Source organism: Trypanosoma melophagium (genome assembly GCF_022059095.1).
Source record: "Trypanosoma melophagium isolate St. Kilda chromosome Unknown ctg29segment1, whole genome shotgun sequence".
NCBI lineage: Eukaryota > Euglenozoa > Kinetoplastea > Trypanosomatida > Trypanosomatidae > Trypanosoma > Trypanosoma melophagium.
Genome location: NW_027125161.1, coordinates 41,705 through 65,580, shown reverse-complemented (window position 1 = coordinate 65,580; position 23,876 = coordinate 41,705). Strand labels below are relative to the sequence as shown.

The 23,876-nt window shown below is 47.3% G+C and overlaps 17 protein-coding genes across 17 annotated transcripts; all 17 read right to left on the bottom strand.

Annotated features, from left to right (window-relative positions):
- Nucleotides 1–3,272: 3,272 nt before the first annotated feature.
- LSM04_007500 (Autophagy protein Atg8 ubiquitin-like) lies at nucleotides 3,273–3,683 on the bottom strand (the record flags this gene model as incomplete). The annotated part of the gene is made up of 1 exon (XM_067331997.1): nucleotides 3,273–3,683. One exon carries the CDS (start codon nucleotides 3,681–3,683, stop codon nucleotides 3,273–3,275), a length of 411 nt encoding a protein of 136 aa, XP_067190107.1.
- A 589-nt stretch (nucleotides 3,684–4,272) lies between these two features.
- LSM04_002531 (Autophagy protein Atg8 ubiquitin-like) lies at nucleotides 4,273–4,680 on the bottom strand (the record flags this gene model as incomplete). The annotated part of the gene is made up of 1 exon (XM_067331996.1): nucleotides 4,273–4,680. The coding sequence occupies one exon, from the start codon at nucleotides 4,678–4,680 to the stop codon at nucleotides 4,273–4,275; it is 408 nt and encodes a 135-aa protein (XP_067190039.1).
- A 586-nt stretch (nucleotides 4,681–5,266) lies between these two features.
- Nucleotides 5,267–5,680, bottom strand: LSM04_008508 (Autophagy protein Atg8 ubiquitin-like; the record flags this gene model as incomplete). Its single annotated transcript, XM_067331995.1, has 1 exon — nucleotides 5,267–5,680. One exon carries the CDS (start codon nucleotides 5,678–5,680, stop codon nucleotides 5,267–5,269), a length of 414 nt encoding a protein of 137 aa, XP_067190119.1.
- A 592-nt stretch (nucleotides 5,681–6,272) lies between these two features.
- On the bottom strand, nucleotides 6,273–7,681 carry LSM04_007525 (Autophagy protein Atg8 ubiquitin-like; the record flags this gene model as incomplete). Its single annotated transcript, XM_067331994.1, has 2 exons — nucleotides 6,273–6,704; nucleotides 7,280–7,681. The coding sequence occupies 2 exons, from the start codon at nucleotides 7,679–7,681 to the stop codon at nucleotides 6,273–6,275; spliced, it is 834 nt and encodes a 277-aa protein (XP_067190108.1).
- Nucleotides 7,682–8,272: 591 nt separating this feature from the next.
- LSM04_004334 (Autophagy protein Atg8 ubiquitin-like) lies at nucleotides 8,273–8,683 on the bottom strand (the record flags this gene model as incomplete). Its single annotated transcript, XM_067331993.1, has 1 exon — nucleotides 8,273–8,683. The coding sequence occupies one exon, from the start codon at nucleotides 8,681–8,683 to the stop codon at nucleotides 8,273–8,275; it is 411 nt and encodes a 136-aa protein (XP_067190065.1).
- A 571-nt stretch (nucleotides 8,684–9,254) lies between these two features.
- Nucleotides 9,255–9,683, bottom strand: LSM04_001379 (Autophagy protein Atg8 ubiquitin-like; the record flags this gene model as incomplete). The annotated part of the gene is made up of 1 exon (XM_067331990.1): nucleotides 9,255–9,683. The coding sequence occupies one exon, from the start codon at nucleotides 9,681–9,683 to the stop codon at nucleotides 9,255–9,257; it is 429 nt and encodes a 142-aa protein (XP_067190031.1).
- A 588-nt stretch (nucleotides 9,684–10,271) lies between these two features.
- On the bottom strand, nucleotides 10,272–10,682 carry LSM04_000129 (Autophagy protein Atg8 ubiquitin-like; the record flags this gene model as incomplete). The annotated part of the gene is made up of 1 exon (XM_067331989.1): nucleotides 10,272–10,682. One exon carries the CDS (start codon nucleotides 10,680–10,682, stop codon nucleotides 10,272–10,274), a length of 411 nt encoding a protein of 136 aa, XP_067190018.1.
- A 590-nt stretch (nucleotides 10,683–11,272) lies between these two features.
- On the bottom strand, nucleotides 11,273–11,680 carry LSM04_004367 (Autophagy protein Atg8 ubiquitin-like; the record flags this gene model as incomplete). The annotated part of the gene is made up of 1 exon (XM_067331988.1): nucleotides 11,273–11,680. The coding sequence occupies one exon, from the start codon at nucleotides 11,678–11,680 to the stop codon at nucleotides 11,273–11,275; it is 408 nt and encodes a 135-aa protein (XP_067190066.1).
- A 592-nt stretch (nucleotides 11,681–12,272) lies between these two features.
- Nucleotides 12,273–12,683, bottom strand: LSM04_008689 (Autophagy protein Atg8 ubiquitin-like; the record flags this gene model as incomplete). Its single annotated transcript, XM_067331987.1, has 1 exon — nucleotides 12,273–12,683. One exon carries the CDS (start codon nucleotides 12,681–12,683, stop codon nucleotides 12,273–12,275), a length of 411 nt encoding a protein of 136 aa, XP_067190120.1.
- Nucleotides 12,684–13,274: 591 nt separating this feature from the next.
- LSM04_007851 (Autophagy protein Atg8 ubiquitin-like) lies at nucleotides 13,275–13,682 on the bottom strand (the record flags this gene model as incomplete). The annotated part of the gene is made up of 1 exon (XM_067331986.1): nucleotides 13,275–13,682. One exon carries the CDS (start codon nucleotides 13,680–13,682, stop codon nucleotides 13,275–13,277), a length of 408 nt encoding a protein of 135 aa, XP_067190111.1.
- Nucleotides 13,683–14,273: 591 nt separating this feature from the next.
- LSM04_008065 (Autophagy protein Atg8 ubiquitin-like) lies at nucleotides 14,274–14,681 on the bottom strand (the record flags this gene model as incomplete). The annotated part of the gene is made up of 1 exon (XM_067331985.1): nucleotides 14,274–14,681. One exon carries the CDS (start codon nucleotides 14,679–14,681, stop codon nucleotides 14,274–14,276), a length of 408 nt encoding a protein of 135 aa, XP_067190112.1.
- Nucleotides 14,682–15,273: 592 nt separating this feature from the next.
- On the bottom strand, nucleotides 15,274–15,681 carry LSM04_002906 (Autophagy protein Atg8 ubiquitin-like; the record flags this gene model as incomplete). Its single annotated transcript, XM_067331984.1, has 1 exon — nucleotides 15,274–15,681. The coding sequence occupies one exon, from the start codon at nucleotides 15,679–15,681 to the stop codon at nucleotides 15,274–15,276; it is 408 nt and encodes a 135-aa protein (XP_067190045.1).
- Nucleotides 15,682–16,273: 592 nt separating this feature from the next.
- Nucleotides 16,274–16,681, bottom strand: LSM04_004147 (Autophagy protein Atg8 ubiquitin-like; the record flags this gene model as incomplete). Its single annotated transcript, XM_067331983.1, has 1 exon — nucleotides 16,274–16,681. One exon carries the CDS (start codon nucleotides 16,679–16,681, stop codon nucleotides 16,274–16,276), a length of 408 nt encoding a protein of 135 aa, XP_067190064.1.
- A 592-nt stretch (nucleotides 16,682–17,273) lies between these two features.
- LSM04_005394 (Autophagy protein Atg8 ubiquitin-like) lies at nucleotides 17,274–17,681 on the bottom strand (the record flags this gene model as incomplete). The annotated part of the gene is made up of 1 exon (XM_067331982.1): nucleotides 17,274–17,681. The coding sequence occupies one exon, from the start codon at nucleotides 17,679–17,681 to the stop codon at nucleotides 17,274–17,276; it is 408 nt and encodes a 135-aa protein (XP_067190080.1).
- A 229-nt stretch (nucleotides 17,682–17,910) lies between these two features.
- Nucleotides 17,911–19,055, bottom strand: LSM04_002869 (uncharacterized protein; the record flags this gene model as incomplete). Its single annotated transcript, XM_067331981.1, has 2 exons — nucleotides 17,911–18,093; nucleotides 18,567–19,055. 2 exons carry the CDS (start codon nucleotides 19,053–19,055, stop codon nucleotides 17,911–17,913), a joined length of 672 nt encoding a protein of 223 aa, XP_067190044.1.
- A 522-nt stretch (nucleotides 19,056–19,577) lies between these two features.
- LSM04_004693 (uncharacterized protein) lies at nucleotides 19,578–22,187 on the bottom strand (the record flags this gene model as incomplete). Its single annotated transcript, XM_067331979.1, has 1 exon — nucleotides 19,578–22,187. The coding sequence occupies one exon, from the start codon at nucleotides 22,185–22,187 to the stop codon at nucleotides 19,578–19,580; it is 2,610 nt and encodes an 869-aa protein (XP_067190070.1).
- A 388-nt stretch (nucleotides 22,188–22,575) lies between these two features.
- Nucleotides 22,576–23,808, bottom strand: LSM04_002983 (uncharacterized protein; the record flags this gene model as incomplete). Its single annotated transcript, XM_067331978.1, has 1 exon — nucleotides 22,576–23,808. The coding sequence occupies one exon, from the start codon at nucleotides 23,806–23,808 to the stop codon at nucleotides 22,576–22,578; it is 1,233 nt and encodes a 410-aa protein (XP_067190046.1).
- Nucleotides 23,809–23,876: the final 68 nt, after the last annotated feature.

Below are 23,876 nucleotides of genomic sequence, written 5' to 3'. Positions count from 1 at the left end.
CACCCGCGGCCAAAACTCCCCTGAATCTTTGAATAACAGCGCCCCCCATCCTTACATGGAGGCGTCAGTGCCGAGTGTTGCCGTGGAAGGCAACTTTTGTGGAGGATGAACCGGGTCGTTCATTAACAATGTGTTGAGCAAACTTTGTCCGATGTCCTTTGCAGTTGGTGATAAATTTGCCGGGTCTTGTGGCCGTATTAATCCTCGATTTAAACGAGATAAACGTCGACGTACGATTTTCAAGAAGAAATAATAAGGGAAAAGAGCTGCACCTCTTACCCCACCCGCATACAGCATACGCGAAACTGTGCTCTCCAGCTCTTCGACTGTTTTGTTACCTAGTGAAGGAGCCTGCTGCAATCTCTGTATTGTTTTCTCACTTAAAGTCACCGTGTTGTCTTTGTGATTGAAATGTACGCCTATGAAATCATATTCTTTAGTGTTGAGCTTCTGTTCTCCAATGGTGGCGCCGCATTGTTGCATGTTCTTTCGAATTGTCTTTCCCCAAGCATCCACCTTCTGATGTGGACCACTTACTCGGATGTTATCAATCCATACATGTATGTGTAAACCTTCTGGTGCTGCATATTGTGGCAATACCAATTCTGGATCCCCAGCCAAAACTCTTGTAATGGTATTTAAAATCTCAGGACTACATTTATAGCCCATGGGAAGGCGAGTGAACTCAACGAATTCACCTGGTTCCGTGCGGCAACGGAAACTTGCGCGTGTGTTTACTGGTAGTTCCACTTGAAAAAAGGATGCCTTTAAATCAAATAATGTCGCGGTTTCATCATAAACCACATCCAGATACTTTGAAATATGCGCGAGAGGAACAGCGGCCTCATGATCATCCCTGTCATTCTTTTCTCTCGGCCACGCAATAAACCGTCTTCTTTGTCCGGAGGGTTTGTCCTCCACCACCGCAAACGGAACCACCCAACCTTTAGCTGGATGTAATGAAGCTGTACAAATAATTCCTGCTTCCTTCATACGCTGCGCATCAGCGTTATTAATTCGTAAGTTGGATTCCCGCCGTTTGGCGTATAATTCGGGTTTCTGCATAATGTGCCACACCTCGTCCCAATGCCTCCTGGCCTTATGGTTGAGGCGGTCTCTTATCCATTAGGTGGAAAGTGTACCTACGTCTATTTGTTGCAGCGGTAATTGTGTTTCGTCTTCTTTTGTCGCCACACTGGTTCGGTGTGATTGTTGCAGTATATTATGCCCTTTGAAAGGGGCGCGAATGTGTTGCGTTGTTAATTCTGGTAATTCCCATTTTTCTGCAGCTCATTTTTCTAATTCTTTTACATCAATGATGTCCAGTATGCGGACTTGTTTATTGTTGCGGCCCAATGGCCTAAGTATCGCACCGTGCTGCGTGGGAGTTCCATGAGGTCTGCGTGTTTCCCTAACTGTGTTATTTTTTGGTTTAAATGGTTCTCCGTACGCGTTTACACGGCACGTCGTGCCGTAATGCCCGATGCGACCGCATCTGAAACACCGAGCCTTGCTCGGCGGTGGTAATGACTGTTTCCGTTTTACCTTATTCACGGCTTGCGCGATTGGATCTTCCTTTTGCCAAAACTCTTCATAAGCTTCTCGTATTGCGGTTATCTTCACGCCTGGGTTATCTTTTGCAGCCTGAATTAGTCAGAGGTGTGTATATATCTGTCATCCCATATGGACGAGCTGTTCTGAAATCCCCTCGTTACGAAAGGAGTCCAGCCATTGTATGAACATATCCCATGCATCTTGATAAAAAGGACCGGGATTAACCAGTCTGGGAAAAAGTTGCTGATAAGCCGCCACAACTTCCGTTGGCGATGTCTCCATCAAAAATTCCATCAGTCCATCAAAGGTCCGTATTTCTTCTATAGGTCGGCTGCTTTCGAGCCACGTTGGTTGGCGGCGTTCCTGGATTCCCCGAAGACCCAACTTCGGGTGTTCCTCATTTTCCGGCAAATCGGGCGCTGGTTTCCCTGCCCAGCTTGTTATATTTCTACCTTGCGGTGGTGATATCTTTGGTTCCTTAGTTTCACCCGGAACAGACGGTTGTTCCGTTTGATTGTAGTTTCCCAGCGCTGATTTTAATTGCGCTTGTGTGGCAGCATGCTGATTTTGCAGCTTTCGTAGTTCTTCAAGCGTTTGGTTTAATTGTGTGTGGGATGCTGCCAGTAGGGCTTGCGTGTCTTGCAATTGCTGCTGCATTTGCGCCTGCTACGTTGAAGCGAGGGTAGCCTGTTGATGCATCTGTGCCAGTTGATTTTGTAATTCCTGGAGTTGTATATTAGCGGTTTGCTGTGCTCGAAAAGCTTCGTGTTCTAACTGTGCTCGGGCGCTGTTATATTCTTGATGAAGCCTTAGAGCTTGCTCTCCCAGTGCGGCCCATTCCGCCCCGAATAAGTTATTTGTCGTCTCGAAAATTTGTAGAAAATTTCGATTTCGAGGCATAATAAAACCAATAATGGACGGGCACACGGATTCCCAGTCCATAAAGTTGTTTGGCCCCATTTTTAATTTGAGAGTATCACCGTCTAAAGTTAGAGTACTGTCAACATGAAAAGTGTGTTGCGGCATATCCGCAGGTCTCAAATCAAAGGAAAATTCTAACGGACCATATTGGCGCACAACATCCTTGAAAGCCTTAGTACAAATTCTTCACTCTATTGGTATATAAGGCTGAATGGTTGTTCTGGTGTGATCTTGAAGACTCTTAAAAATCTAAAACAGAAGCCAGATAGCAAGTAAACAGAACAGGTAAGAAATTCGATGGGATGCACCACGACAGCAGTCAGGTGACACCGACAACACACACAGACGTCACACAACGGAGCACAAGCACAAAAGTGGAAATAAAGAACGAACCCCCAGAAAGAAAAAATATTATGTACGCGACAGTCCAAGGACTGCAGTACCTCCTCTACCAGTGAACAGCGGTGAGACGCCGTCTAGAAAACGAAGGAGAACCCAATAAACAAACAGTTTGTGCACATGATAGGACATCAACCAACAAGCGTTGGCCGTCCACGAAACAAAGACGATGAAAGGTGGAATAAAAAAGACACTCTCCTTCTGCAAAGCCCAGCAAAGTGAATTGGATGGACAAGAAGGAAATATATGGCGATATGGCACATTAAAGCATCACAGAGCCGCAACGGTGTGTCCCGACGAAAAGAAGAAACAGCACCAAAGAGCATTTTTCCCAAAGAAAGGCAGAAAAAAAAACTAAAAGAAAAAGCAATATACTGTTAACAGTAAAAAAAAATTAACTAACAACCAATAACACCCAAACAAGGGAAAAATGGAAGTCCAAACTTGTGCTCGACAGAGCACTTCACGTAGAGAAAGCCATCGGCATCCTTGCAGTGTTCATAGAGCTCGCCGACGAGTGCGTCGCTGGACGGCATGCCGTCGCCCATGATGAGGGACACTGGGGCCGTCGCATCGAGGTCCGCCGCCGCACGCAGCGCGTCGCAGAGCTGCGCAGCCGTTGCGGTGGTGGGCACCATCGTGTGGCACACCCGCCCGCCCTTGCGCCCCGCACCCGCCGCCTCGCACACAACAGGCACCATGCCGGCGTGGCGCTCCAGCAGCCGGGCACTCTCGGCACAGCGCTCCTCCAGCGTGTGTTGCGCCTGGTACGCATACACGGCAGTGGCAGCAGCAGCAGTCTTTGGCATTCTTGAAGGTTGTTCTGCTGTGATCTTGAAGACTCTTAAAAATCTAAAACAGAAGCCAGATAGCAAGTAAACAGAACAGGTAAGCAATTCGATGGGATGCACCACGACAGCAGTCAGGTGACACCGACAACACACACAGACGTCACACAACGGAGCACAAGCACAAAAGTGGAAATAAAGAACGAACCCCCAGAAAGAAAAAATATTATGTACGCGACAGTCCAAGGACTGCAGTACCTCCTCTACCAGTGAACAGCGGTGGCACGCCGTCTAGAAAACGAAGGAGAACCCAATAAACAAACAGTTTGTGCACATGATAGGACATCAACCAACAAGCGTTGGCCGTCCACGAAACAAAGACGATGAAAGGTGGAATAAAAAGACACTCTCCTTCTGCAAAGCCCAGCAAAGTGAATTGGATGGACAAGAAGGCAATATATGGCGATATGGCACATTAAAGCATCACAGAGCCGCAACGGTGTGTCCCGACGAAAAGAAGAAACAGCACCAAAGAGCATTTTTCCCAAAGAAAGGCAGAAAAAAAACTAAAAGAAAAAGCAATATACTGTTAACAGTAAAAAAAATTTTCCTAATAACCAATAAGACCCAAACAAGGGAAGAAAAATCCAAACTTGTGCTCGACAGAGCACTTCACGTAGAGAAAGCCATCGGCATCCTTGCAGTGTTCATAGAGCTCGCCGACGAGTGCGTCGCTGGACGGCATGCCGTCGCCCATGATGAGGGACACTGGGGCCGTCGCATCGAGGTCCGCCGCCGCACGCAGCGCGTCGCAGAGCTGCGCAGCCGTTGCGGTGGTGGGCACCATCGTGTGGCACACCCGCCCGCCCTTGCGCCCCGCACCCGCCGCCTCGCACACAACAGGCACCATGCCGGCGTGGCGCTCCAGCAGCCGGGCACTCTCGGCACAGCGCTCCTCCAGCGTGTGTTGCGCCTGGTACGCATACACGGCAGTGGCAGCAGCAGCAGTCTTTGGCATTCTTGAAGGTTGTTCTGCTGTGATCTTGAAGACTCTTAAAAATCTAAAACAGAAGCCAGATAGCAAGTAAACAGAACAGGTAAGCAATTCGATGGGATGCACCACGACAGCAGTCAGGTGACACCGACAACACACACAGACGTCACACAACGGAGCACAAGCACAAAAGTGGAAATAAAGAACGAACCCCCAGAAAGAAAAAATATTATGTACGCGACAGTCCAAGGACTGCAGTACCTCCTCTACCAGTGAACAGCGGTGGCACGCCGTCTAGAAAACGAAGGAGAACCCAATAAACAAACAGTTTGTGCACATGATAGGACATCAACCAACAAGCGTTGGCCGTCCACGAAACAAAGACGATGAAAGGTGGAATAAAAAAGACACTCTCCTTCTGCAAAGCCCAGCAAAGTGAATTGGATGGACAAGAAGGAAATATATGGCGATATGGCACATTAAAGCATCACAGAGCCGCAACGGTGTGTCCCGACGAAAAGAAGAAACAGCACCAAAGAGCATTTTTCCCAAAGAAAGGCAGAAAAAAAAACTAAAAGAAAAAGCAATATACTGTTAACAGTAAAAAAAATTAACTAACAACCAATAACACCCAAACAAGGGAAAAAGGAAGTCCAAACTTGTGCTCGACAGAGCACTTCACGTAGAGAAAGCCATCGGCATCCTTGCAGTGTTCATAGAGCTCGCCGACGAGTGCGTCGCTGGACGGCATGCCGTCGCCCATGATGAGGGACACTGGGGCCGTCGCATCGAGGTCCGCCGCCGCACGCAGCGCGTCGCAGAGCTGCGCAGCCGTTGCGGTGGTGGGCACCATCGTGTGGCACACCCGCCCGCCCTTGCGCCCCGCACCCACCGCCTCGCACACAACAGGCACCATGCCGGCGTGGCGCTCCAGCAGCCGGGCACTCTCGGCACAGCGCTCCTCCAGCGTGTGTTGCGCCTGGTACGCATACACGGCAGTGGCAGCAGCAGCAGTCTTTGGCATTCTTGAAGGTTGTTCTGCTGTGATCTTGAAGACTCTTAAAAATCTAAAACAGAAGCCAGATAGCAAGTAAACAGAACAGGTAAGCAATTCGATGGGATGCACCACGACAGCAGTCAGGTGACACCGACAACACACACAGACGTCACACAACGGAGCACAAGCACAAAAGTGGAAATAAAGAACGAACCCCCAGAAAGAAAAAAATATTATGTACGCGACAGTCCAAGGACTGCAGTACCTCCTCTACCAGTGAACAGCGGTGGCACGCCGTCTAGAAAACGAAGGAGAACCCAATAAACAAACAGTTTGTGCACATGATAGGACATCAACCAACAAGCGTTGGCCGTCCACGAAACAAAGACGATGAAAGGTGGAATAAAAAAGACACTCTCCTTCTGCAAAGCCCAGCAAAGTGAATTGGATGGACAAGAAGGCAATATATGGCGATATGGCACATTAAAGCATCACAGAGCCGCAACGGTGTGTCCCGACGAAAAGAAGAAACAGCACCAAAGAGCATTTTTCCCAAAGAAAGGCAGAAAAAAAAACTAAAAGAAAAAGCAATATACTGTTAACAGTAAAAAAAAATTAACTAACAACCAATAAGACCCAAACAAGGGAAGAAAAATCCAAACTTGTGCTCGACAGAGCACTTCACGTAGAGAAAGCCATCGGCATCCTTGCAGTGTTCATAGAGCTCGCCGACGAGTGCGTCGCTGGACGGCATGCCGTCGCCCATGATGAGGGACACTGGGGCCGTCGCATCGAGGTCCGCCGCCGCACGCAGCGCGTCGCAGAGCTGCGCAGCCGTTGCGGTGGTGGGCACCATCGTGTGGCACACCCGCCCGCCCTTGCGCCCCGCACCCGCCGCCTCGCACACAACAGGCACCATGCCGGCGTGGCGCTCCAGCAGCCGGGCACTCTCGGCACAGCGCTCCTCCAGCGTGTGTTGCGCCTGGTACGCATACACGGCAGTGGCAGCAGCAGCAGTCTTTGGCATTCTTGAAGGTTGTTCTGCTGTGATCTTGAAGACTCTTAAAAATCTAAAACAGAAGCCAGATAGCAAGTAAACAGAACAGGTAAGCAATTCGATGGGATGCACCACGACAGCAGTCAGGTGACACCGACAACACACACAGACGTCACACAACGGAGCACAAGCACAAAAGTGGAAATAAAGAACGAACCCCCAGAAAGAAAAAAATATTATGTACGCGACAGTCCAAGGACTGCAGTACCTCCTCTACCAGTGAACAGCGGTGGCACGCCGTCTAGAAAACGAAGGAGAACCCAATAAACAAACAGTTTGTGCACATGATAGGACATCAACCAACAAGCGTTGGCCGTCCACGAAACAAAGACGATGAAAGGTGGAATAAAAAGACACTCTCCTTCTGCAAAGCCCAGCAAAGTGAATTGGATGGACAAGAAGGCAATATATGGCGATATGGCACATTAAAGCATCACAGAGCCGCAACGGTGTGTCCCGACGAAAAGAAGAAACAGCACCAAAGAGCATTTTTCCCAAAGAAAGGCAGAAAAAAAAACTAAAAGAAAAAGCAATATACTGTTAACAGTAAAAAAAAATTTCCTAATAACCAATAAGACCCAAACAAGGGAAGAAGGAAGTCCAAACTTGTGCTCGACAGAGCACTTCACGTAGAGAAAGCCATCGGCATCCTTGCAGTGTTCATAGAGCTCGCCGACGAGTGCGTCGCTGGACGGCATGCCGTCGCCCATGATGAGGGACACTGGGGCCGTCGCATCGAGGTCCGCCGCCGCACGCAGCGCGTCGCAGAGCTGCGCAGCCGTTGCGGTGGTGGGCACCATCGTGTGGCACACCCGCCCGCCCTTGCGCCCCGCACCCACCGCCTCGCACACAACAGGCACCATGCCGGCGTGGCGCTCCAGCAGCCGGGCACTCTCGGCACAGCGCTCCTCCAGCGTGTGTTGCGCCTGGTACGCATACACGGCAGTGGCAGCAGCAGCAGTCTTTGGCATTCTTGAAGGTTGTTCTGCTGTGATCTTGAAGACTCTTAAAAATCTAAAACAGAAGCCAGATAGCAAGTAAACAGAACAGGTAAGCAATTCGATGGGATGCACCACGACAGCAGTCAGGTGACACCGACAACACACACAGACGTCACACAACGGAGCACAAGCACAAAAGTGGAAATAAAGAACGAACCCCCAGAAAGAAAAAAATATTATGTACGCGACAGTCCAAGGACTGCAGTACCTCCTCTACCAGTGAACAGCGGTGGCACGCCGTCTAGAAAACGAAGGAGAACCCAATAAACAAACAGTTTGTGCACATGATAGGACATCAACCAACAAGCGTTGGCCGTCCACGAAACAAAGACGATGAAAGGTGGAATAAAAAGACACTCTCCTTCTGCAAAGCCCAGCAAAGTGAATTGGATGGACAAGAAGGAAATATATGGCGATATGGCACATTAAAGCATCACAGAGCCGCAACGGTGTGTCCCGACGAAAAGAAGAAACAGCACCAAAGAGCATTTTTCCCAAAGAAAGGCAGAAAAAAAAACTAAAAGAAAAAGCAATATACTGTTAACAGTAAAAAAAAATTAACTAACAACCAATAACACCCAAACAAGGGAAAAATGGAAGTCCAAACTTGTGCTCGACAGAGCACTTCACGTAGAGAAAGCCATCGGCATCCTTGCAGTGTTCATAGAGCTCGCCGACGAGTGCGTCGCTGGACGGCATGCCGTCGCCCATGATGAGGGACACTGGGGCCGTCGCATCGAGGTCCGCCGCCGCACGCAGCGCGTCGCAGAGCTGCGCAGCCGTTGCGGTGGTGGGCACCATCGTGTGGCACACCCGCCCGCCCTTGCGCCCCGCACCCGCCGCCTCGCACACAACAGGCACCATGCCGGCGTGGCGCTCCAGCAGCCGGGCACTCTCGGCACAGCGCTCCTCCAGCGTGTGTTGCGCCTGGTACGCATACACGGCAGTGGCAGCAGCAGCAGTCTTTGGCATTCTTGAAGGTTGTTCTGCTGTGATCTTGAAGACTCTTAAAAATCTAAAACAGAAGCCAGATAGCAAGTAAACAGAACAGGTAAGCAATTCGATGGGATGCACCACGACAGCAGTCAGGTGACACCGACAACACACACAGACGTCACACAACGGAGCACAAGCACAAAAGTGGAAATAAAGAACGAACCCCCAGAAAGAAAAAAATATTATGTACGCGACAGTCCAAGGACTGCAGTACCTCCTCTACCAGTGAACAGCGGTGGCACGCCGTCTAGAAAACGAAGGAGAACCCAATAAACAAACAGTTTGTGCACATGATAGGACATCAACCAACAAGCGTTGGCCGTCCACGAAACAAAGACGATGAAAGGTGGAATAAAAAAGACACTCTCCTTCTGCAAAGCCCAGCAAAGTGAATTGGATGGACAAGAAGGAAATATATGGCGATATGGCACATTAAAGCATCACAGAGCCGCAACGGTGTGTCCCGACGAAAAGAAGAAACAGCACCAAAGAGCATTTTTCCCAAAGAAAGGCAGAAAAAAAAACTAAAAGAAAAAGCAATATACTGTTAACAGTAAAAAAAATTAACTAACAACCAATAAGACCCAAACAAGGGAAGAAAAAGTCCAAACTTGTGCTCGACAGAGCACTTCACGTAGAGAAAGCCATCGGCATCCTTGCAGTGTTCATAGAGCTCGCCGACGAGTGCGTCGCTGGACGGCATGCCGTCGCCCATGATGAGGGACACTGGGGCCGTCGCATCGAGGTCCGCCGCCGCACGCAGCGCGTCGCAGAGCTGCGCAGCCGTTGCGGTGGTGGGCACCATCGTGTGGCACACCCGCCCGCCCTTGCGCCCCGCACCCGCCGCCTCGCACACAACAGGCACCATGCCGGCGTGGCGCTCCAGCAGCCGGGCACTCTCGGCACAGCGCTCCTCCAGCGTGTGTTGCGCCTGGTACGCATACACGGCAGTGGCAGCAGCAGCAGTCTTTGGCATTCTTGAAGGTTGTTCTGCTGTGATCTTGAAGACTCTTAAAAATCTAAAACAGAAGCCAGATAGCAAGTAAACAGAACAGGTAAGCAATTCGATGGGATGCACCACGACAGCAGTCAGGTGACACCGACAACACACACAGACGTCACACAACGGAGCACAAGCACAAAAGTGGAAATAAAGAACGAACCCCCAGAAAGAAAAAATATTATGTACGCGACAGTCCAAGGACTGCAGTACCTCCTCTACCAGTGAACAGCGGTGGCACGCCGTCTAGAAAACGAAGGAGAACCCAATAAACAAACAGTTTGTGCACATGATAGGACATCAACCAACAAGCGTTGGCCGTCCACGAAACAAAGACGATGAAAGGTGGAATAAAAAGACACTCTCCTTCTGCAAAGCCCAGCAAAGTGAATTGGATGGACAAGAAGGAAATATATGGCGATATGGCACATTAAAGCATCACAGAGCCGCAACGGTGTGTCCCGACGAAAAGAAGAAACAGCACCAAAGAGCATTTTTCCCAAAGAAAGGCAGAAAAAAAACTAAAAGAAAAAGCAATATACTGTTAACAGTAAAAAAAATTAACTAACAACCAATAACACCCAAACAAGGGAAAAATGGAAGTCCAAACTTGTGCTCGACAGAGCACTTCACGTAGAGAAAGCCATCGGCATCCTTGCAGTGTTCATAGAGCTCGCCGACGAGTGCGTCGCTGGACGGCATGCCGTCGCCCATGATGAGGGACACTGGGGCCGTCGCATCGAGGTCCGCCGCCGCACGCAGCGCGTCGCAGAGCTGCGCAGCCGTTGCGGTGGTGGGCACCATCGTGTGGCACACCCGCCCGCCCTTGCGCCCCGCACCCGCCGCCTCGCACACAACAGGCACCATGCCGGCGTGGCGCTCCAGCAGCCGGGCACTCTCGGCACAGCGCTCCTCCAGCGTGTGTTGCGCCTGGTACGCATACACGGCAGTGGCAGCAGCAGCAGTCTTTGGCATTCTTGAAGGTTGTTCTGCTGTGATCTTGAAGACTCTTAAAAATCTAAAACAGAAGCCAGATAGCAAGTAAACAGAACAGGTAAGCAATTCGATGGGATGCACCACGACAGCAGTCAGGTGACACCGACAACACACACAGACGTCACACAACGGAGCACAAGCACAAAAGTGGAAATAAAGAACGAACCCCCAGAAAGAAAAAAATATTATGTACGCGACAGTCCAAGGACTGCAGTACCTCCTCTACCAGTGAACAGCGGTGGCACGCCGTCTAGAAAACGAAGGAGAACCCAATAAACAAACAGTTTGTGCACATGATAGGACATCAACCAACAAGCGTTGGCCGTCCACGAAACAAAGACGATGAAAGGTGGAATAAAAAGACACTCTCCTTCTGCAAAGCCCAGCAAAGTGAATTGGATGGACAAGAAGGAAATATATGGCGATATGGCACATTAAAGCATCACAGAGCCGCAACGGTGTGTCCCGACGAAAAGAAGAAACAGCACCAAAGAGCATTTTTCCCAAAGAAAGGCAGAAAAAAAACTAAAAGAAAAAGCAATATACTGTTAACAGCAAAAAAAATTTTCCTAATAACCAATAAGACCAAAACAAGGGAAGAAAAATCCAAACTTGTGCTCGACAGAGCACTTCACGTAGAGAAAGCCATCGGCATCCTTGCAGTGTTCATAGAGCTCGCCGACGAGTGCGTCGCTGGACGGCATGCCGTCGCCCATGATGAGGGACACTGGGGCCGTCGCATCGAGGTCCGCCGCCGCACGCAGCGCGTCGCAGAGCTGCGCAGCCGTTGCGGTGGTGGGCACCATCGTGTGGCACACCCGCCCGCCCTTGCGCCCCGCACCCGCCGCCTCGCACACAACAGGCACCATGCCGGCGTGGCGCTCCAGCAGCCGGGCACTCTCGGCACAGCGCTCCTCCAGCGTGTGTTGCGCCTGGTACGCATACACGGCAGTGGCAGCAGCAGCAGTCTTTGGCATTCTTGAAGGTTGTTCTGCTGTGATCTTGAAGACTCTTAAAAATCTAAAACAGAAGCCAGATAGCAAGTAAACAGAACAGGTAAGCAATTCGATGGGATGCACCACGACAGCAGTCAGGTGACACCGACAACACACACAGACGTCACACAACGGAGCACAAGCACAAAAGTGGAAATAAAGAACGAACCCCCAGAAAGAAAAAAATATTATGTACGCGACAGTCCAAGGACTGCAGTACCTCCTCTACCAGTGAACAGCGGTGGCACGCCGTCTAGAAAACGAAGGAGAACCCAATAAACAAACAGTTTGTGCACATGATAGGACATCAACCAACAAGCGTTGGCCGTCCAAGAAACAAAGACGATGAAAGGTGGAATAAAAAAGACACTCTCCTTCTGCAAAGCCCAGCAAAGTGAATTGGATGGACAAGAAGGAAATATATGGCGATATGGCACATTAAAGCATCACAGAGCCGCAACGGTGTGTCCCGACGAAAAGAAGAAACAGCACCAAAGAGCATTTTTCCCAAAGAAAGGCAGAAAAAAAAACTAAAAGAAAAAGCAATATACTGTTAACAGTAAAAAAAAATTAACTAACAACCAATAACACCCAAACAAGGGAAAAATGGAAGTCCAAACTTGTGCTCGACAGAGCACTTCACGTAGAGAAAGCCATCGGCATCCTTGCAGTGTTCATAGAGCTCGCCGACGAGTGCGTCGCTGGACGGCATGCCGTCGCCCATGATGAGGGACACTGGGGCCGTCGCATCGAGGTCCGCCGCCGCACGCAGCGCGTCGCAGAGCTGCGCAGCCGTTGCGGTGGTGGGCACCATCGTGTGGCACACCCGCCCGCCCTTGCGCCCCGCACCCACCGCCTCGCACACAACAGGCACCATGCCGGCGTGGCGCTCCAGCAGCCGGGCACTCTCGGCACAGCGCTCCTCCAGCGTGTGTTGCGCCTGGTACGCATACACGGCAGTGGCAGCAGCAGCAGTCTTTGGCATTCTTGAAGGTTGTTCTGCTGTGATCTTGAAGACTCTTAAAAATCTAAAACAGAAGCCAGATAGCAAGTAAACAGAACAGGTAAGCAATTCGATGGGATGCACCACGACAGCAGTCAGGTGACACCGACAACACACACAGACGTCACACAACGGAGCACAAGCACAAAAGTGGAAATAAAGAACGAACCCCCAGAAAGAAAAAAATATTATGTACGCGACAGTCCAAGGACTGCAGTACCTCCTCTACCAGTGAACAGCGGTGAGACGCCGTCTAGAAAACGAAGGAGAACCCAATAAACAAACAGTTTGTGCACATGATAGGACATCAACCAACAAGCGTTGGCCGTCCACGAAACAAAGACGATGAAAGGTGGAATAAAAAAGACACTCTCCTTCTGCAAAGCCCAGCAAAGTGAATTGGATGGACAAGAAGGCAATATATGGCGATATGGCACATTAAAGCATCACAGAGCCGCAACGGTGTGTCCCGACGAAAAGAAGAAACAGCACCAAAGAGCATTTTTCCCAAAGAAAGGCAGAAAAAAACTAAAAGAAAAAGCAATATACTGTTAACAGCAAAAAAAAATTTTCCTAATAACCAATAAGACCAAAACAAGGGAAGAAAAATCCAAACTTGTGCTCGACAGAGCACTTCACGTAGAGAAAGCCATCGGCATCCTTGCAGTGTTCATAGAGCTCGCCGACGAGTGCGTCGCTGGACGGCATGCCGTCGCCCATGATGAGGGACACTGGGGCCGTCGCATCGAGGTCCGCCGCCGCACGCAGCGCGTCGCAGAGCTGCGCAGCCGTTGCGGTGGTGGGCACCATCGTGTGGCACACCCGCCCGCCCTTGCGCCCCGCACCCGCCGCCTCGCACACAACAGGCACCATGCCGGCGTGGCGCTCCAGCAGCCGGGCACTCTCGGCACAGCGCTCCTCCAGCGTGTGTTGCGCCTGGTACGCATACACGGCAGTGGCAGCAGCAGCAGTCTTTGGCATTCTTGAAGGTTGTTCTGCTGTGATCTTGAAGACTCTTAAAAATCTAAAACAGAAGCCAGATAGCAAGTAAACAGAACAGGTAAGCAATTCGATGGGATGCACCACGACAGCAGTCAGGTGACACCGACAACACACACAGACGTCACACAACGGAGCACAAGCACAAAAGTGGAAATAAAGAACGAACCCCCAGAAAGAAAAAATATTATGTACGCGACAGTCCAAGGACTGCAGTACCTCCTCTACCAGTGAACAGCGGTGAGACGCCGTCTAGAAAACGAAGGAGAACCCAATAAACAAACAGTTTGTGCACATGATAGGACATCAACCAACAAGCGTTGGCCGTCCACGAAACAAAGACGATGAAAGGTGGAATAAAAAAGACACTCTCCTTCTGCAAAGCCCAGCAAAGTGAATTGGATGGACAAGAAGGCAATATATGGCGATATGGCACATTAAAGCATCACAGAGCCGCAACGGTGTGTCCCGACGAAAAGAAGAAACAGCACCAAAGAGCATTTTTCCCAAAGAAAGGCAGAAAAAAAAACTAAAAGAAAAAGCAATATACTGTTAACAGCAAAAAAAATTTTCCTAATAACCAATAAGACCCAAACAAGGGAAGAAAAATCCAAACTTGTGCTCGACAGAGCACTTCACGTAGAGAAAGCCATCGGCATCCTTGCAGTGTTCATAGAGCTCGCCGACGAGTGCGTCGCTGGACGGCATGCCGTCGCCCATGATGAGGGACACTGGGGCCGTCGCATCGAGGTCCGCCGCCGCACGCAGCGCGTCGCAGAGCTGCGCAGCCGTTGCGGTGGTGGGCACCATCGTGTGGCACACCCGCCCGCCCTTGCGCCCCGCACCCGCCGCCTCGCACACAACAGGCACCATGCCGGCGTGGCGCTCCAGCAGCCGGGCACTCTCGGCACAGCGCTCCTCCAGCGTGTGTTGCGCCTGGTACGCATACACGGCAGTGGCAGCAGCAGCAGTCTTTGGCATTCTTGAAGGTTGTTCTGCTGTGATCTTGAAGACTCTTAAAAATCTAAAACAGAAGCCAGATAGCAAGTAAACAGAACAGGTAAGCAATTCGATGGGATGCACCACGACAGCAGTCAGGTGACACCGACAACACACACAGACGTCACACAACGGAGCACAAGCACAAAAGTGGAAATAAAGAACGAACCCCCAGAAAGAAAAAAATATTATGTACGCGACAGTCCAAGGACTGCAGTACCTCCTCTACCAGTGAACAGCGGTGAGACGCCGTCTAGAAAACGAAGGAGAACCCAATAAACAAACAGTTTGTGCACATGATAGGACATCAACCAACAAGCGTTGGCCGTCCACGAAACAAAGACGATGAAAGGTGGAATAAAAAAGACACTCTCCTTCTGCAAAGCCCAGCAAAGTGAATTGGATGGACAAGAAGGAAATATATGGCGATATGGCACATTAAAGCATCACAGAGCCGCAACGGTGTGTCCCGACGAAAAGAAGAAACAGCACCAAAGAGCATTTTTCCCAAAGAAAGGCAGAAAAAAAAACTAAAAGAAAAAGCAATATACTGTTAACAGTAAAAAAAATTTTCCTAATAACCAATAAGACCAAAACAAGGGAAGAAAAATCCAAACTTGTGCTCGACAGAGCACTTCACGTAGAGAAAGCCATCGGCATCCTTGCAGTGTTCATAGAGCTCGCCGACGAGTGCGTCGCTGGACGGCATGCCGTCGCCCATGATGAGGGACACTGGGGCCGTCGCATCGAGGTCCGCCGCCGCACGCAGCGCGTCGCAGAGCTGCGCAGCCGTTGCGGTGGTGGGCACCATCGTGTGGCACACCCGCCCGCCCTTGCGCCCCGCACCCACCGCCTCGCACACAACAGGCACCATGCCGGCGTGGCGCTCCAGCAGCCGGGCACTCTCGGCACAGCGCTCCTCCAGCGTGTGTTGCGCCTGGTACGCATACACGGCAGTGGCAGCAGCAGCAGTCTTTGGCATTCTTGAAGGTTGTTCTGCTGTGATCTTGAAGACTCTTAAAAATCTAAAACAGAAGCCAGATAGCAAGTAAACAGAACAGGTAAGCAATTCGATGGGATGCACCACGACAGCAGTCAGGTGACACCGACAACACACACAGACGTCACACAACGGAGCACAAGCACAAAAGTGGAAATAAAGAACGAACCCCCAGAAAGAAAAAATATTATGTACGCGACAGTCCAAGGACTGCAGTACCTCCTCTACCAGTGAACAGCGGTGAGACGCCGTCTAGAAAACGAAGGAGAACCCAATAAACAAACAGTTTGTGCACATGATAGGACATCAACCAACAAGCGTTGGCCGTCCACGAAACAAAGACGATGAAAGGTGGAATAAAAAAGACACTCTCCTTCTGCAAAGCCCAGCAAAGTGAATTGGATGGACAAGAAGGCAATATATGGCGATATGGCACATTAAAGCATCACAGAGCCGCAACGGTGTGTCCCGACGAAAAGAAGAAACAGCACCAAAGAGCATTTTTCCCAAAGAAAGGCAGAAAAAAAAACTAAAAGAAAAAGCAATATACTGTTAACAGCAAAAAAAAATTTTCCTAATAACCAATAAGACCAAAACAAGGGAAGAAAAATCCAAACTTGTGCTCGACAGAGCACTTCACGTAGAGAAAGCCATCGGCATCCTTGCAGTGTTCATAGAGCTCGCCGACGAGTGCGTCGCTGGACGGCATGCCGTCGCCCATGATGAGGGACACTGGGGCCGTCGCATCGAGGTCCGCCGCCGCACGCAGCGCGTCGCAGAGCTGCGCAGCCGTTGCGGTGGTGGGCACCATCGTGTGGCACACCCGCCCGCCCTTGCGCCCCGCACCCGCCGCCTCGCACACAACAGGCACCATGCCGGCGTGGCGCTCCAGCAGCCGGGCACTCTCGGCACAGCGCTCCTCCAGCGTGTGTTGCGCCTGGTACGCATACACGGCAGTGGCAGCAGCAGCAGTCTTTGGCATTCTTGAAGGTTGTTCTGCTGTGATCTTGAAGACTCTTAAAAATCTAAAACAGAAGCCAGATAGCAAGTAAACAGAACAGGTAAGCAATTCGATGGGATGCACCACGACAGCAGTCAGGTGACACCGACAACACACACAGACGTCACACAACGGAGCACAAGCACAAAAGTGGAAATAAAGAACGAACCCCCAGAAAGAAAAAATATTATGTACGCGACAGTCCAAGGACTGCAGTACCTCCTCTACCAGTGAACAGCGGTGAGACGCCGTCTAGAAAACGAAGGAGAACCCAATAAACAAACAGTTTGTGCACATGATAGGACATCAACCAACAAGCGTTGGCCGTCCACGAAACAAAGACGATGAAAGGTGGAATAAAAAAGACACTCTCCTTCTGCAAAGCCCAGCAAAGTGAATTGGATGGACAAGAAGGAAATATATGGCGATATGGCACATTAAAGCATCACAGAGCCGCAACGGTGTGTCCCGACGAAAAGAAGAAACAGCACCAAAGAGCATTTTTCCCAAAGAAAGGCAGAAAAAAAAACTAAAAGAAAAAGCAATATACTGTTAACAGTAAAAAAAAATTTTCCTAATAACCAATAAGACCCAAACAAGGGAAGAAAAATCCAAACTTGTGCTCGACAGAGCACTTCACGTAGAGAAAGCCATCGGCATCCTTGCAGTGTTCATAGAGCTCGCCGACGAGTGCGTCGCTGGACGGCATGCCGTCGCCCATGATGAGGGACACTGGGGCCGTCGCATCGAGGTCCGCCGCCGCACGCAGCGCGTCGCAGAGCTGCGCAGCCGTTGCGGTGGTGGGCACCATCGTGTGGCACACCCGCCCGCCCTTGCGCCCCGCACCCGCCGCCTCGCACACAACAGGCACCATGCCGGCGTGGCGCTCCAGCAGCCGGGCACTCTCGGCACAGCGCTCCTCCAGCGTGTGTTGCGCCTGGTACGCATACACGGCAGTGGCAGCAGCAGCAGTCTTTGGCATTCTTGAAGGTTGTTCTGCTGTGATCGTGAAGACTCTTAAAAATAAGACAAAGGACAGAATGCAAAGAAGAATCAAAAAAAGTAGATTTAAATGCATTGGTGTCATTCTAGAGTTTTGATTATAAAACGATAATTCCCGTGCTATTTTTATTTTTTCCGGAAGCAATTTCTTGATGCTGGATTTGTTATGGCCCAACAATAGACATAAAAAAAAATAGTCAAATAACGGGTTATTTTTTCTTTATCAAGGACCTACCATTGTCAGCGCTTAACTGTAAAAGGAAATGAATATCTCCATCAGCCAAATCTTTTCGGATTAGGTGGAGTACCTCGGCACACTTAACAGGATCAAGGTGTTTAATGTTTGTTAAATTATTATATCCCTGTAATAACTCGTGAAAGTGGAAAATACGCTTACGTACCTCAAAGGCGTTTCTTTGAGCCTTTAATAGACGTTCTTTTAATAGTTTTTTTTTTGTTTTTGTCGCTCTTCCCTCAATCGAAGTCGTTCTTCATTTTGACATTGAATTACTCTGAGGTAACGATCTTTACTATCCTCGAATTTTTCTTCTATTAAATCACTGAGACGCATCGTTGCTAGTCTTGAAGAGAGAGGATAAAACTGCTTTGTGTATCGCATTATGTAGTGTAATCGAATCCAACCTATTAATGCCCTAATAAATGGTGACATAGATGATGTTGAATTATTATTATTATTATTATTATTATTATTATTATTATTATTATTATTATTATTATTATTATTATTATTATTATTATTATTATTATTATTATTATTATTATTATTATTATTATTATTATTATTATTATTATTATTATTATTATTACTTTCATTGATATTTCTTTTCAAATTAGGTGAAAATACTTTATCCATTATTTGCTGATCCACCTCAACTTGTGAGGGATCCTTATGTTCTAGAGCGGAAAGCAAGTGAAAAACAATAGCTTGCGTAGGATATGAAGTATTGTTTTGTTCTTCCTGTTGGAGATACTCTGGGGCATACTGTTTAAATAACTCATGGAGTCTATTTTGTAGTGCGAAAGTTCGCATTGCCGCTTTTTTGTGGTTTTCAGCCATTATTACATTACATTCCCTCTTAACTTGATAACGTAACTTCTCTTCTAGCATAGAAATCCGCTCCAAGTGCAACTCTTCTAAAATAAACAAATGAGTCACTATGTTTTGTTTACGTCTTTCTTGAGATATCCTGCTTGATACGTTAACAGGGAGCCGGAGCCCACTACCACTTTTTGACATATGAGATGCAGTAAAGGGCGAAGAATATTCATGTTTGGTATTTATTGAGGAATCGGCAAAGGTATTGCCTTCATTTAAATGATGGGGAGATCTCATCTATTGTATTTCCTTCTTCTATGTTTTCGAAAACCAAACGTATTCTACTGGGGATTATTTTTAATACGGTAAGACTTTTTCTTATGTAAATTGGTTTCTCTCCATTTTTTTACAGGTGATTCTTTAGTATTCGTCACCACAACTGCTATTAGCCTCTACAATTGAGTGGAAATTCAAATAGAAGTAAGTACGAATAAAAGAAACACCTTGAGCAAGAATATATATATAGAAAAATATAAATAAAAAAATGAAAGAAAAAAAGAAGTTGTAAACTCCTCTCTATGATATTACAAAACAAATAAAGGTTACCAACACGCTTTCTCGTCCGTTTTTTTTTTTTTCAAGATAATACTTATTTTTTTTCCTTCTTTCTCCGGACATTTCATCTTCTTTTCATTGCTTTTTTCTTTCTCTCCTTCATCTTCCTTCATTGATGCTTCCCATTCCTTTTTCTCTTTCTTTCTTTCTTTCTTTCTTTCTTTCTCTCTCTCTCTCTCTCTCTTTTATCTTCTGCCTCTTTCCTTACCGCCTCTCACCGTCATCTGCGTTCATCATATCCTGCAAGGCATCTACAGTGTACCCATCCGAGTCTGTGCTGTCCGCCGCCTTTCGCACCTGCATGCCCTTCACCTCCAGCCACATGTCCATTGGCGTCACGAAGAGACTTCGCTTCTTCGCATCGCGGTACTTTTCATACAACTCACCGCTGCGCCGCTCCACGCGGTCGTAGTCCATGAGAGAGTAGTGGGCTTTGCTCTGCCCACTCGGACGGCGCACCTTCAGCTCCACACTGGGCCAGTACTCCTCTCCCAACTGCGCCTTGCGTGCATCTGCGAGAAGTTCTGATAACTTTACCGTACCATATGTCATGTTATCTAAATGATCCTCATACTTGTCAGAATCAAGTTTTAAAACACCCATTCCGACGCGTTCCTGTGCTAGAATACGTAATCGGCGTTCGGTTTGCACATCTACAAATGGTTTTCCATTCGCATCTAACCGTTTTAAATCATTAATACGGCAACGTAAAGAAACGTTACGATTATGTATATCAACCATTCTTTGGTACCAACCTTGCCAATCGTATCGTTTATATTGCAAATTATCATATTGTTCTACAAAACCAACCTCAGTAGGAACATTAAATTGATAACTTTCTATACCAACAGGACCAATACGACGACGCAAACGTTGCGCTATGAGTGCCGCACCTGCTTGAGGAACATATGTGAGACGTATAAAAATATGCATTAACCCTCTAAGAATTTCTAAGGGATTACTTATTTCTGTTTGAATAACACCTGCTTTTACCCAGTTTGGATGCCGACTAGTAACAGCTTCAAGAACACAACTGATTACTTCCTTATTTATATGAGTTCGTCTAACAAGACTTCCATCGCGTAATGATGATGCTTCCTTATCAAGTTCACTCATATCGACTCCAAGTTGACGTAAAATATCACATGCCTGATCAACTTTTTGATAAGATGAAAGTTCTTGTACAATATGTTCAATTCTAAGCTTTTTTGACTGTTCTCTTTCTTCACGCATTTGAATAATTGCTTGTAGTTCTTCAGCATATGCCTCAGTAAAAAGATGCTTAGAAACCCCTTTAGCTCCTATCGCATTTTTTATATGTTTATGAACTGCCACCAATACCATTTGATTTCGGAGCAACGCAATTCCCAATTGACGCCAATTACTTGACCAATCAACGTTTTGCATTACAACATCCCAATTTACTGAAGTAAAATTCGAAATACCCAAATTTTTGGCAATTGTTTCACGAACATCAACATCAGTTCCACCCATTAAAGAAGAAAGTAATGTCTTCACCTCACTTTTACTCTCAAAACGAGAAACAGCATCTGCAATATCATCTTCAAGAAGTTTTTCATTATTGTTCATAGCCTCACAAAGTGCGACTTCACGACTAAGGTCATGTAATCCATATTCTCGTAATATTTTAGAAAAAGTATTAGAAGATTCAACTTGTAATATTGCCGATAATGTTTTAGCTACAAAGCGACGCTTTAAAACAAGATTAGGAAGACTCAATGATACATCTTGTTGACATTTACTAGAAATTTGATGTATACCATCATCAAGAGTTAAAGATGTATCCTTTAATTTATCTGATACAAGTCTACCACTTTCATCAATACAAACAAGTGTTAAAAATAATGCAACAGGTGCAGTAACATCTGGAAGACGTACAACATCTTCTTGCATAATTGCTTCCCAAGCAAAACGAACCGATTCCAAGGTTTTTTCGCCGAGTAATTCATTTTTATAAACCTCCACCGCTTCAAAGAATACTCGCCATACTGCGTCTCCAAATCCCAAATAAGTACCATTTGAGACAACATCAATAAAATTTTCTTGAATATATTTATTTCGCTCTAAAATTGTTCGACGTCGTAGAGCTTCAACTGCCAAAGGTCCCTCTGCACCACCTAGCGATAGTGTACGCATCTTCTGTAATGCTTCTTCACAAATATGGGACAAGGTGTTTTCAAAATTTGCTCGATAAAAAATATTCTTTTTAACATTTTCCTCTGCTTGTTTAACCGCCTCCTTCCAAATGTTTAGGAGTTCTACCCTATCCGCCTCATCCGACACCAACTGCGGTATCACAACCGCCTCAAACTTCACCAGAAGAGTCTCCGCTGCGGGGGAGAGGAGTGGCACGTCCGGCACCTGCAGCTGCTGGAGATAGAGCGGGAGGCGGGGGTGGCGGTCGCCCAGCCAATACTGCATCGCCCCCCATCGCCGCGGCAGCGCCCCGCACTCGTCGACGGTGGCCTCCCGCAGCCCAAACGCCTCCGCGACGGAACTCGCCGGCGCTCGGCTCGCTTGATTGGGCAGCGTGCGGAGATACGGATCCTCCGGCCCCGTCCCGGTTCCCTCGTGCACGTGCGTGCGGAATAAATCAGCCGCCCGCGGAGCCACCAATGTGGAGGCAGTAGCAGCAGTAGAAGAGGAAGAAGTGTTGGCATGTGAATTTATAATAGCGGCCGCCATGGACTCCTGGGCCATGGAGTTGTGCTGCACCACACCGGCGCCGTGAGTGCGGAGGAGCAGCCGTTCTCGTCCCTGCAACTGCAGCAGCGGCCGCCTTAGTCGCAGCATTTGAGAGCTATGGTTCTTCTACCAATACCTATAAAAGGAAGAAAAAAAATAAAACAAGAAAAAAAAAACCTTCCAAAAAAAAAGGTAGAATGAAAGAAATTAATAGTAATATTAATAATAACAAAGAAGAGTAATAAGAGAATAAGAAAATTATTTTTTTACGATTACTATTATTATTATTATTACTATTATTATGCAATACTTACTACTATAACTGTTACTATAATTGTGAAAAATGAAACAAAAGTAAGAAAAAAAAAATGAGAAAGAAATTTAAAAGAACAAACAAAAGAAAAAAGAGGTTAAACTCTTTAACCGCCAAAGATAACAAGATAAAACAACAAAAACGCCAAAAACATAGGATTTTCCAATAGATAAATCGTTTTAGTTAAAAAAAAAGTTGACTAGCAAAACATAGCCACTGGAACCAGTTCATCTTCATTGGATTATACCAACCCAATAATTGATATTTTGCTTCTGTGTGCAAGGCCTCATGATACCTTCCACCCTGCAGTAATATCAAACCAAATAGGAAACTACATTGAATCGTCCACTGAAGCAAAAACAAAGTCAACACCTTCAACACCGCCGCCTTTGCAAATTCACCAGCAGGTGTAAACAACAAGTCGCCTCTTCCACGAGCGGATGCCTGTACTCCCAGTTTAGAAGAACGGTAATAGAAATAACGCACCAACGCATATACCAGCCATATAGGTGAAAACACCCAAATAAAAGAAGCAAAGCCAGCTACACAAAACACAACCGCAGCAGGCAAGAGAACAGCACCGAAAACAATAAATGTGCTGCATTGGATCGATACTGTTTCAAGGTCTTCAAGTTCTAGTCTACCAATCTGAACAAGAACTTCTACAATAAGGACGGAGTCTTTCGGTTCTTCTGGTTCGACGACAAGGTCTTTTCCGCCACAATTAAGATCAAGTGGAAGTAAAAGCCGCGCTCCATACTCCAGGACAGGAGTAAGTAACCCACTCATCAGATTTGCAGTACAACAAACAACCAATCTATCCCAGCCACCTTTAACGTCAAAGTGATACTGAATAATCATTAACATTATCAAGCTTTTTGCTGTGGCTATAATCATATACTTGGAATTATAGACAAAAACCATACGTTGTGCCTCAAGTCTCACAGATTGTAATGAGTTTTGTAAAGCCTCATTTGCTATGGAAGCGTTTACTACAGGTGAAGCTTCTTCTAATGTTTGTGGATACGCCATTCCATGAAAAAAAAGTGCATTATCCACATGATTTGTAGTAATTAAGTTTGAATCTAAAAGATGATCTTCCTCGCCATAGGTACTGGTTTCTGTTACAATGGTTTTAGCATCCTTGTTTTGCTTGACAATAAGCGAATGCCGTAATAATCGTAACACTCTGCCCCGTCTTTCTATTGTACGTCCAATTGCTCCCCTGCCTGAAATAATGTAATTAAAAGCTGCATTAGACAAACAGCATAAAACGCTTGCAAGAAAAACAATATAAATAGGAGGTATTATAACATTTTCTGTCATATGTGTAGTAGAAACAGAAGGAGCTAATGCTATTTGTTCGCTAGTTCTCGAGGGACTATCAGTATTGTTTGACAATAGATAGAAAAGCATGATCAGTTTTATGACCACCACCCCTTTGTAATAATTCCATATGCAACAAAAAAAAAAAAACAAAAAAA